At 35.4% G+C, this 13,019-nt stretch overlaps 1 protein-coding gene across 4 annotated transcripts in view; it reads right to left on the reverse strand.

Moving 5' to 3' along the window:
- Window positions 1-1,674: 1,674 nt before the first annotated feature.
- CEP135 (centrosomal protein 135) overlaps window positions 1,675-13,019 on the reverse strand; it is a 72,671-nt gene continuing 61,326 nt past the window's right edge. For 3 of the 4 annotated variants that reach the window (XM_023638070.2, XM_070263796.1, XM_070263794.1), the window contains exons 24-26: window positions 11,740-11,844; window positions 10,219-10,332; window positions 1,675-6,097 (exon numbers count right to left, since the gene is read on the reverse strand). In XM_023638070.2, coding sequence (XP_023493838.1) covers window positions 10,233-10,332; window positions 11,740-11,844 — 205 coding nt within the window. In that variant the 3' untranslated portion in view covers window positions 1,675-6,097; window positions 10,219-10,232. Of the gene's footprint in view, window positions 6,098-10,214; window positions 10,333-11,739; window positions 11,845-13,019 lie in introns of all 4 variants that reach the window. The other variant, XM_070263795.1, reaches the window with a different exon arrangement.

Below are 13,019 nucleotides of genomic sequence, written 5' to 3' on the forward strand. Positions count from 1 at the left end.
GATTAGCATATAATCATTCTTCATATTTTAATTTTCTTGATATCTGATGTTTTTGTAGTTATTTCTTTTTTGTTTTGAATTTTATGTATATTTTCTTGATAAGTCATTTCAAGTAAAGCTTAATAATAAGTCCTTTTATAGATCCAACTCGGGTTTTTAATCTCAATTTTTTCAGTTGATGTTATTGTTCTCTAACTCATTGTTTTCTGTCCTTTATTATTTCCATTATTTTTTAAGGGGGAGCAGAGGTTGCTGTTACTTTTTTCCAATCCCTTGAGTTAAATGCTTGCTCGTTTGTTAAGTTTTTATTTCCCAATTAACATATTTAAAGTTATAGGTTTTCCTCTAATTATTCCTACATGTCCCACAATTTTGATTCTAGTGGTTCTATTATCATTAACTACCGGTCTAAATTATTTCATTTTCTCTATGATTTTCATCTTTAGCAAAGAGTAATTTAGAAGCAAATTTTTAAGTTTCCAAACACATTGAAGTTTCTTCTATCCTTTCATTATTTTCTAATTTTATGCATTATGGTCAGAGAAACGATTTACATGATTTAATCCTTTTGAATTTGACGCTTCCTTTAAGGGTTAATATGTGGTCTATTTTTTAAAAGTTAAAAATGGGCTTAAAAAAATGCGTACTCAGTTTGTTGGGTGTGGAGTTTTATATATATATATATATATATATATTTGGCTGTATATTTATGATGACTATATCCGCTTGTTCTGTTCTTCTTGACCAGTATATAACACCTTTTTCCCCCCCTAAAATTCTATCTTGTCAGATGATAAGTACTCTAGCTTTCTCTTGGTTCCCATTTGCCTGGTAAATCTTTTTCCATCCTTTGTTTTCAAACTTTCTATGCCTTTTTATTTTTAAATATATTTCTCTTGTAGCTGACGTATTTTTTAAATCCAATTTGACTTTGTCTTTTAATTGATGAATTTTATCCATTTATATTTATCATGGTTACTCTAACATAAGGATTTATTTCTGCCATCTCATTTCATATTTTCCACCTACTGAACTTCAACTTTCTTTTTTTCCTCTTTTCTTGCTTTCTATTGCAGAAAAAGTTTTGTTACGCTCATTTAAATGTTAAATCTCTTTAAAAATTGTCTAAAAGTGACTTCACCATTACTAGTTATGTGTCCATGGGCAATTCTTGCCTGTGCCCTCATCTGTAAAATGAGAACAAAGGAGAATATGGTTGTTGTGGGAATTAAATAAGGTAACATATGTTAAAACTCTTAGAATAGTGCTTGGTAAGAATAAAGTCCTACGTAAGTGTTTACTGTTACATCATTATGATAGTTGCTCTTAAGACATATTTGTGTTATTTCTCCCTGAAACATCAATATTTGTATCCTCTCCCAACAAGACAAGTATTTCACCTCTTCTCACGTTCCTATGTGCTCTTTTTCTCCTTTTCCCCACCACCCAGTGCATTGGTATTATCCAGATTCTAGAATTTTTGTCCTGAATTATTACGGATATACTTTCTCCTTTTCTTTTTCTCCCTCCCCCTCTTTTTATTAGTACAACAGACTTTGCCAAGCTACTTGATTATCTTTAATTCACATATCTCTTGCAGTATTTTCTATGCTTACTTCTCTTCCTCCAAAAGTGTTTTCAGTGTGGATCTTCACCTGATAAAACTTCCGAGACTTTGCATGCCTAAGAACATTTTTATTATACGTTCAGATTTGAATGATAGCATAGCTAGTTATAAAGTTAATAGGTTCAAAATTCTTTTCTTTCAGTACTCCAAAAATACTACACTGCTGGTTTCCAGTGTAGCTATGGAGAAGTTTGATGTTCTCAGTCCATTTGGGCTGCAGTAACAATTTACCATTGATTGGGTAGCTTATAAACAATATATATTCATTTCTCAGTTCCAAAGGCTGAAAGTCCAAGATGAGGGTGCCAACATGGCTGGGTTCTTGTGAGAGCCCTCTTCTGGGTTGCAGACTGCTGACTTCTTGCTGTATCTTCACAAAGCAGAGAGGGCAAGAGAGCTCTCTAGGGTTCCTTTTACAAGGGCAAGGTTCATTTTACAAGTTCTTTTAATCCCAATAATGAGGGCTCCACCCTCATGACCTAATTACTACCCACAGCCCCATCTCCTAACATCATCACATTGGGGAGCAGAATTTCCACACAGGAATTTTAGGGGGACACATTCAGTCCATAATAGATGCAGAACTGATCCTTGTTTCTTTTTAGGTGACCCATTTTCTCTCTGGAAGTTTTTATATAAATTTCTCTCCTTTCTTTGATATTGTGTCTAAATGTGGGTTTTTCCTTCTCTCCTACTTGGCTTTCTCTGAGCCCTTTTAATAAAGACCTCAGACTATATCCTTCTTTGATTTGGGGACATTTATCTCCATTATTTCTTAAAATATTTTCTGCATTCCTTTCTAATATTTCTCTTTTCTAAGGCTTATTATTACCTCGATGTTGGTAATATCCTCTATAATGCTTATCTTTTCTTCTACACTTTCAATCTCTATTTCTGATGCTTTCTGGAAGAAGTTCTCCATCTTATCTTCAGATAAACTAATTCATTTTAAAGCTATATCTATGCCCACTCCTTCCTCAGAGGAACATAGGAGCAGCATCAAGTAAGTACAAAACATTACAAAAAAGCACTAGTGGAAATATTAGCTGTGAAAAAGGTAATAGTGGAAATAAAAAACACATGGGGTTGTTGGTACCTTGACAAGAATGGTTTGACTGGAGTAACGAGAAAAAAGCAAGACTGGAAAAGTCCAAGAAGAAAAGTGGGGGTAAAAAGGGGATGAAGTGAGTAAAGATAACTCTTTTCAAGGAATTCTAGCTATAAAGTGTGCTAAAAATGGAAAGGTAGGGTCTGGGAGGATTTTAAAATGGGAGGTATGTATGCGAGTGGGAACAAGCCAATAGTGCAAAAATGACTCAGGAATGTGGGGTTAATTGCAGGAGCGTTTTTAAGTAGTGGAAGGAAGGGATACTGGTCACAACCAGATGGAACAGTTCATGTTATGATAGGAGGGAAGGAAGTTATATGGATTCAGATGTGTTATTAATAGACCTGGAGGGTGAAAAAGTCTTACTGTTTCCATTTTCTCAGTGAAAAAAGAAACAAGCAGAGAATGAGGAGGGAGGACAGAAGGTCTGAGTAGAGCGGAGAAGCTGTGAGACACTTGTTGGGGAGAGGTTAAGTGTGAACTGACCAGGAAAATGTGTAAGGACTGTCATACAGTGCTGTGGGCCGTTGATCTTCAGGGCTGTACATTTCAAGTGAAAAGTCAGCATGGTTTTGTTTCTCCAGCCACGTTCAGCTACTTAGTACAGATGCAGAGTAGTTGGAGAATAAACAGAGAATATACAGAGAAGTAGTTGGATATAAACAAGATTTGAGTTCTCAGTTCAAAGAGAAAAGATGATTTAGGGTATACGCAAGGAGAATGATGTCTATGCTAGAGAACAAGGAGAGGGAGAGTGACGGACTTACAGACAAGGGATGAGTGACAGAATCAACGGTCTGGAGATCCGGGTAGAATCAAGCAATTGTTAGGATAGGCATAATAAATCGAATGACCTAGAAAGAGAGGTGAACAGGATGCTACAAGTTGAGATTTTGTGAGGAAATGACAAGATCTGGAGCAGTGTTTTCAAACTATAGATTGAGTCCCACTAGTGGGCCATGAAATCAGTTTGGTGAGGCAGTTTCTAAATTAGCATTTTAAATCCTGGCTGCACGTTAGAATCATCTAGAGAATCTACAATTTAAAAAAATACCCACATTGCGCTCCGAGATTCTGATTTATCTGGACTGGTGTAGGGTTCACGAATCAGCTTTTCATTAAAATTGTCCAGGTAACTTCAAAGTACGGACCTGGTCAATAACCACTGTTCCAAGACGATACCGACATAAAAAGACTGATGAAAGAACTAACAGTAGAGAGACAGTAAGCCAGATGCTAAAATCTTCTAAGAATTAGAGAGAGGGGTATGATATCAGATGTGTGATAAGTTGCAATAAGGACAGGTAGCAGGTGGCATAGTCAACGATAATTGATGTTCTCAACGAAGACCATTCACAAAAGAGAAAAATGTACACACACACACACACGCTCTTGTTTAACCATTTTGTACATGGATTTCAAATAGAAACTTTGACTTCATTTCCTATATTTTGAACTAATTGGAAACAAATGAAAGTTTAAAAAAAGTGCCTGACAGCTAAGTTCAAGGATTTCCCCATATCCCACCATGATAAAGTTTGAATTGAATAAACTGTACCCAATTTGAGAACTAAGAATATGGCTAAAACTAGAAAAATCTATCTGTAAGAAAGAGAAAATAAATTGACTGGAAAGTTTATTAGAAAATTTGTGTCAAGCTCTATAACTTAAAATTATTTAAAACAAATTAAAAACATCTATAAAAGGTCAGAACATTCAGTATTTTAAGATAAAATTAATTTTTAAAAAATTGTAGTATCATGGTTATGAAAATAATTATGGCAAGCTACACATTTTTTAATTATAGAAAACATTAAAAATAAAACATCTATCAAAATAGTTCTTGCTGTTGCTTTGGGGGAAAAGGTGGGGACAAATATTTTTTATTTTATTTACATGATTATTAAAAGATTTTCCTTATGACATCGCAAATAGATCCATTTCTCTTGTATTTTGCTATAATACACGAATTCACACAAAGCAGATGGAATACATAAAATTACAAAGATGGTGGAAAAGTAAGCCATGTCACACCAAACACACACTGAATTATTGCAAAGGGCATAACCTGAACATATAAGGCATATTAGTTTTAGAAAAAGAGCACTGCCCACCCCCAGGTACACACAAACACACACACACATACACTCCACTTCATTAAACCACAGGAGGAAACAACATGTATCATAAATAGTTGGTCTTCCACTTTCCTATGTAGTTTTTAAGTTCTTTTGCAATCATAATGAAATCTATTAAGAAGAGGATTTTCTTTAAATGGTTATGGTTCAAACACGATTAGTTTTTGTATCTGGCATTCTGTTTTGTACTTCTGTTCTTCTACTAATATACGTATATATCTAAATTCTTAAAAATTACAACTTTGTATATTAATTGTAAAAAGTTGTTTTCTATTTAATATGCCACAGTTCAGTGTTTACATACTGTTCTGGAAGACTCATAAATTACAACATACAGGTTTAGAAGCAAAAAAATTGATATTATTGAATGTATATTAGAATTTTAACAAAATTTACCCCATCTATTTTTATACTCTGAAATTTTAGATTAATATAGTGAGGAATTTTATTTACTGAAAAGTGTCCCTAATTTCTGTTCTATTGATTTACAAAAATCTGAACATAGCTTTATTTTGATTTGATAGAATTTGTATTACATGTGATAGCCAAAATGATATAATTTTGTATATAACACATAAACGTATCTTTGCCATCACCGTTCTTCTAGTTGGCAATAACAAATCACATATGGTAATTATTATTTTATCAAGACCTCTGCTGTTATAAGAATAGACCTGAATATATTCCCCTCGATGACAGACAGCAAATTGGTGAATAATTAATTTTACATTCAGAAGAAAAAAGTTAAGTGTGACAACATACCATCAAAGTTGATAATACTTTGTGAATGTGAAAAAGATATGGGTTATAAACACAGGCATGAAAACTAAAAACACTTTGAAAACAAGTATGTAAGAATATTTACATATATATATCACGGCTCATTAAGAAAAAGATTATTAAAGCATAATGTGAACAATACATTATACTAATTCACAGTATAAACACACTTTGAGGAGTAATTTAAGTCAGGAATAATAAAAAATACAGATATTAGTTAGCACTATTAATACATATTTTGTTCTGTTATATATATGAAAATATACACATTCAGCTCTTTCAAACCAAATTTTTTACATAAATATTCACTGATTTAAATAAAAGTTGACCGAGGTAGAATCTGTGTCAATGTTCATGATTTTCAGAAACAAGTACTTCAAATATTTCATTACTGTTCTGTCCTTTAAAGAAATCCATATAGCAAACTCATTGAAAGTCATCATTCTGAAAAAGAAGGGGAGGAAAAAGGTGAGTTAAGAGAAAAATGACAAACAAAATTACTTAGTACGTTCACGAAAAACGGAAAGTCAGTAACGTTTTAATTGAAATTAGTCGCTAATAAAACCTTTGCCCACAATCAAGTTATATTTAATAGTTAAGAAGTACTGTTCTATACTTCAAAGAGATATTCCCCTCAAACTACCAAAGTACTTCAAAGTACAGGAGGACTAAAGGAATGATGCACAGTGAAAAGAATAGAGCAGGTTAACTGAAAAAACCACTCAAAAGAAGGGATCGTATGATGCCTAGCTGTAATAAAATTATACACAAGTACTCTAAATTATGTTGCCTGGGTCTTAGAATAGCACACTATGGATAATCAAATATTTTTTCCAAATATTTTGACCTTACGTGCTATCTAATCACCCTCCCAATTAAAACACACCCATTAAAATACGAAAAATCCCACAATGGAAACAGAGAGAGAAAACAATCATCTTTTTCTATACCTAGGAAGACATACTTAAGAAGATATTAGACATGTTGTCTAATACTGATGTAAAACATCATTTATAACAGAAAAACTTGGAAATAAGCTATACATCCCAGAAGAGGAGAATGATTAAATAAATCTTGGAATATCCATGTGATGAATCATTAGATTACTATTTTAAAATGGCATTTTTGAAAATGCTTTTAATGATAAGAATAAATGCTTGCAACCACAATGAGAAAAAATCCTAAAGAATAAGACAAAACAAAAAAACAGGATAAAAATTATTTTGAGTATGATCTCTATTAGAATTACATATGTATGTCTAGGCATGGGTGTGTATGTTCACTACAAATTAAATACAAGAAGGAAGCACACCAAAATGCTAACTGCTATTTTCTTTGGGTTGCAGGATCAAAGTGATTTTGATTTGCACATCCATGTTCATAGCAGCATTTTCACAATAGCCAAAAGGTGGAAGCAACCCAAGCATCCATTGACAGATGAATGGATGAACAAAATGTGACATATACATCCAATGGAATATTGTTATACAGCTTCAAAAAGGAAGGAAATTCTGACACACGTTCCAACATGGATGAAAACATTACGGTAAGTGAAATAAGCCAGTCTCAAAAGGACAAATATTATATGATTCCACTTATACAAGGTACACAGAGTAGTCAAATTCGTAGACAGAAATTGCAATGGTGGTTGCCAGGGGCTGGGGGAAGGGGAAAGTGAGGAGTTAGTGTTTAATGTGTACAGAGCTTCAATCAGCTAAGATAAAAAAGTTCTAGAGATGGATGGTGGAGATTAGTTTTGCACAATAACGTGAATGTACTAACTACCAGAGAAATGTACACTTAAAAATGGTTAAAATGATAAATTTGATGTTATACATATTTTACCACAATAAAAAAAGGGAAAAAAGGTGATTTTTGTTTCCTTCTTTTTACTTTTGTATTTTGTGTTTTCTCAGTGAGCATGTATTGGAAACAATAATTTTAAAAAGTAAAAACAAAATTGGATTATATATTTTAACTATCAGATATGAATATTTCATATTCATTTCTGAGTACTTATGTGGAAATCCCTTAAAATTAGTTTGGGTGACAATATTTAGAAAATATGAATGGAAATCGGTTACCAATTAACAACATCATTAGGCTACTCTGAGAATTTGCTAATGGTTGTGTAAGTTTTCTAATTCACATCTACTAGGATGGCTATAATAAAAAAAATGGAAAACAACAAGTGTTGGCAAGGATGTGGAAAACTGGAACCCCTACATTGCTGGTGGGAATGTAAAATGGTATAGCCATATGGAAGAAGTCTGGCAGGTACTCAAAAAGTTAAACATAGAATTATCATATGACCCCAGCAACTTTCTACTCCTAGGTACTCCCAAAAGATTTGAAAAACAGGAACTAAAACAGATACTTGTACACCCATGTTCATAGTAGCATTATTCACAACAGCTAAGAGGTGAAAACAACCCATGTGTCCATCAACTGATGATGAATAAACAAAACGTGGTGTAAACATATAAAAGAATATTGTTCAGGCATAAAAAGAAATGAACCTCTGACACATACTACAACATAGATGAACTCTGAAAACATTATCCTAAGTGAAATAAGCCAGAATAAAACGACAAATACTGCATGATTTCACTTATATGAAAAAATCTAGAATAGGCAAATTTAGAGAGACAGAAGAGCAGATTAGAGGTTACCAGGGGGACTGGAGAGTTACTGCTTAATGGGTACAGAGTTTGTGTTTGGGGCGATGAGAAGGTTTTGGAAATGGTGATGGTTGCACAACATTGTGAATTTAGTGCCACTGAGTTGCACACTTAAAAAACAGTTAAGGTGGTGGGGCCAGCCCAGTGGCGTGGCAGTTCAGTTTGCGTGCTCCGCTTCGGCAGCTTGGGGTTCGCCGGTTTGGATCCCAGGCGCAAACGTACCCACAAGTTATCAAGTCATGCTGTGGCAGGTGTCCCACATACAAAATAGAAGAAGATGGGCACAGATGTTAGCTCAGGGCTAATCTTATATACACACACACACACACACACACACACACGTTAAGATGGCAAAGTTCATGTTATATATTTTACTGTAATTTAAAAAAAGTTTTCTAACTCATCACAGCTTTAGAGATTGCTGGATTCTACTATGTTCTATAACAGTGGTTCTTAAGGTATAGTCTGGGGATCCCTGGGTGTCCCAAAGACCCTTTTAGGGGGTCTATAAGGTCAAGTCTATTTTCATAAAACTAGGGAATTATTTGCTTTTTTGGTCTTATTATCTCATGGGTGTACAGTTGTTTTCCAGAGGCTACAAGATATAAAGGGCTAGATAGTAAATATTTTAGATTTGTGGGTCACAGGGTTCCTGTCACAAGTTCTCAATTCTGCCAGTGTGGAAAAGCAGTCATAGACAATATGTCAACAAACGGGTGTGGCTATGCTCCAATAAAGCTGAAGTTACCAAAATAGGTAGTGGGGTGATCTGGCCCACAGATCCTCTTTACCAACCCCTGATCTAAAATGCAGCTGTGTCACAACCGCTATAAGGCTTTATAACAAGAAGCTGAACTTCCATCTAATCGCATTCAAATTAATGCAGGAACTTAGAAGGACACAGTGACGGCAGCCAGCAGTGAGAAGTGGTCCTCAAAGTCAAAGAGAAAACCGTATGTTTTAATCAAACACACACGCAAAAGCAAAAGCACAGTCATCAGGAATCACTTAAACCTAGGCCCTACAGACACCGATAAACCCTGGTGGAATCAGTATGTTAAAGCACGGCGCATAACTAACGTTCAGGATAAGGATTCTGAGTCATCCAGGAAATGCTTATCTTCTATATACTTCTATTAAAAGAGGTAAAGAAATGCATAATTTTTAAACAGAATGACTTTACTATTCCTGTCAACGAGCCTGCATTTTTCACAATCATCCACCTTTTAAACCCCGGGCCCGACACGCTTCTTTCCCACTCATCCCATCTACAAAGAATCAGTACATCCTTTGACCCTTCTGCAGCCAGTGTCCTCGCTCTTTACAACTACTTTGGAAACTGCTTTGCCATATCTACTCAAGCTTGAACATATGCATGTCCAATGACATGATATGCACTGAACACGCATGTCCAGTGACCCAACAGTGTCACTCCTAAGTGTATCCTCGAAAGAAATGCACACAGCTCTTCACCAACATACAGGTCCTAGAGTGTTCATCATAACTATCTGTAATAGCCCAAACTGGAAGTTACAAAATGTCCATCAACAACACATAATGGAACATTATGCAGCAACAAGACTAAACAATCTACAAGTACACACAACAGAATGGCTGAATCTCACAAACATACTGCCGAGAAGAAGCCAGAAAAGTATGATTTTATTTATAAAATGTCCAAAACACGGAAAAGGAACTTATGCTTTTAGTAATCAAGACAGTTACTTTTAGAGCAGAGGTTATGACCAGAAGGGAGCCCATCACTTCAGAAAGTTCTGCTGACCACCTTTACAGGCAACCTCCCCTCCGCCCACACAGAAAACTCCCTTCTGAATTTTTATAACCATAGACTAGTTTTGCTTGTCCTTGGTGTTACGTACCTACCTTTCTGATAATTCTCAGTTCACGTCTTCAGGAGAATGTAAAGGAGACCTCAGAGTAGAACTGAGGGGTGGTGTGGGAAGACCATGGCGACGCATCTCTTGGATTGCTCGTTCTCTGTCAGTAAAGATCAAATAAGAGATTACATCAAAAACGTGGTATATAAACATAAGGTGCTGTTATTCTTATTAGCTAATTAAGTAATTTCTACTCAACTAATTAATTAGTATTTCTACTAAATTTAAGTCCTACGTCTTTCTATGAATTCTAAGTAATGGATAAAAGATTTCAATTAAAGGAATATGGATCATAGGAGTGTTCAAAGCCCCTCTGAACAGAGACTTTCAAAGTTGGTTGGTTCCCTCCTCTGGCCCTTCCTTTCACACCTCTTGTCGCACGTAAATCAGCCCTCTTCCTTCTTCCTGCCTCAAAACTCCCAAATGTCAGGAGTGAAATAACCCACTCTCTCTGCTATGCTTTCCTTCCATGTCTGTGTCTGCCCCACAAAGCACAGTAGCTGTGTTGCCACCTCCTTTGTGGCTATTCAGTAGGTGGCCCAGACTTTTCTGCCTTGACTTCTTCAGTGTTCAGGATTTCTACCTAGTTGGGTGTTTCACAAACCTTTTTTCACTATTAACTCCGTTAAGAAACTTTTTTAGACATTTTTTCCATGTATATTCCAAACAGCACATCACTCAAAAGTTTTGATGCAAATGGATAAGAATAAGAGAACTCAAAAATTGACCCAATAAGCAATTTGACCGCTATTTGAGAATGAAATTTCAGGAATGCTGATGTCTATGGTATTAACACAGTAGGAAAGCAGAAGGGAAGAAAAGTAACTTGACAGTTGATTTGCACATTAGACTTTGACTTTAACTGTTAAAGAAGGTCTCATTCCTGTTTGTATCACTTGGGGATTAAATTTTTCAAAATAATAAAGCAAATGAACCAAAATGTAAGGATGAAAATTACTAAGCTGTAAGAAATCTATTGTAAAGGTTAAGTGTACAGCCTTTAAAACTAGGCAGATCTGCTTGGATTTTAGTCTTGGCTCTGCTATTTACTATTTGTGTGATCTCAGTTTCCCATAATAGAGGCCTAATAGATTGTTAATAGGATTAATCAGACATGTACATAGTATCTGGCATATATTTGTTAACTGCCCTTATGATCATCAGCATCATCACTTTTATGATGATTTGCATTTGGAGCTTCCTATTGGACCATATTGTTTTGGGCTCTTGTAGAATCCTTACTGTCTTCTTGATTCCCTAGCTGCATCCTTTGAAGTAACGCCCTAATCTTGCCCTGAGGAACGCTACAGGAAATTTACACAATATTTGCTATTTTATTTAATGCAGGGATATTATCTTTCGTAACACCTATTGCCTCTTTAGGAGAATTACTAAAAAATTTTATTAATGCTAAAAAAGTTTGCCACTTGTAAGCCATATTAAATCCTTTTTGGAACAGGATAGGGAATAAATAAAAACATTGATCAATGTTAAAGTTTTTTCTCACCGTTCATATCTTTCAGCTGAAATCTGCCTTTTCAGAGCATCATGATCTGTTTGTAACTGTGCCACTTTAGCCCGAAGCATGGTGTTTTCCCGGCTTTGACTATTTCTTAAAAACAAATTTTAAAAATCAAAGGAATGAATAGCAAATATTCTGTTTTGTCAAGTGCTATGGATTTCTCTTTTTGTTATTAATAAATACAAATGGAGGTGATAGTTAAGCAAGAAAAAAGAGAAGATCAAGACTTTTCAAAAGTAATTCTCTAAACTTCTTGAGTTTTTATCACAAAATTTTCTCTTTCATTCATCTCATTTATTTAACAAACATTTACTGAGCTTCCGGTTCGCACCAGGCACTGCAGCAATGCTGGAGATGCAAATGGAAACAAGACATGAACTGCACCACCAAGACGTAAAGAATCTTCCTGGCCTCTTTCCTGACTCCTGCCTCAGAAAGAGAAGTATTCCTAACTCCTTTTAAGAGATAATTACTGCACTCGTACTATCTACTCTGGGTTTCCTCCCCTCTTCCAACAAATATGTCCAAACCTCTCCAACCTAAAAAGACACCATCCTCAATCTCCCAAAAGGTAATCAATATACTTATGAGGGTCAAATCTCATAGCCTTTTCAAAGTCTTTTTCCTAATCCACAGCATGAGACAGGGTCAACTCTCCCCATCCTGAAGTGCTCTCTCCTTTGCTGACTCCTCTCTTCGTTCCTCAAATTTAGGCATTTTTCTAAAGTTCACTCATTCACTTCCATGGGTATGACCTCTTCGGTGAAGATATACAAATCTACATCTCCAAACAAGATGTCTCTCTTGAACTCAAATCCCTGAATTTCCAAAAGCAGAAGCCACGTAGGCAAAATATTTTGGTTTTATACAACCCTTCACACTCCCATCTCCCTCTACCCCGAAAAAACCGAAAAATTCTTTTTTCTGTTCCTCCACTATTTTTTGTTTGCTTGTTTGTTTTCAGTGAGGAAGATTGGCCCTAAGCTAACAGCTATTGCCAATCTTCCTCCTTTTTTTGCTTGAGGAAAAGTGGCCCTGTGCTAACATCTGTGCCCATGTTCCTCTATTTTGTATGTGGGACACTGCCACAGCATGGCTTGATGAGTGGTGTGTAGGTCCACGCCTAGGATCTGACCCTGCATACCCCAGGCCACCGAAGCAGAGTGTGCTGAACTTAACCACTACACTACTGGGCCAGCACCCCTCCAGTATTCTTTTTATCATTTGTTTTATGCTACAAATCTGCAAAAATTTACTCATATTGA

Source organism: Equus caballus, chromosome 3 (genome assembly GCF_041296265.1).
Source record: "Equus caballus isolate H_3958 breed thoroughbred chromosome 3, TB-T2T, whole genome shotgun sequence".
NCBI classification, from domain to species: Eukaryota; Metazoa; Chordata; class Mammalia; order Perissodactyla; family Equidae; genus Equus; species Equus caballus.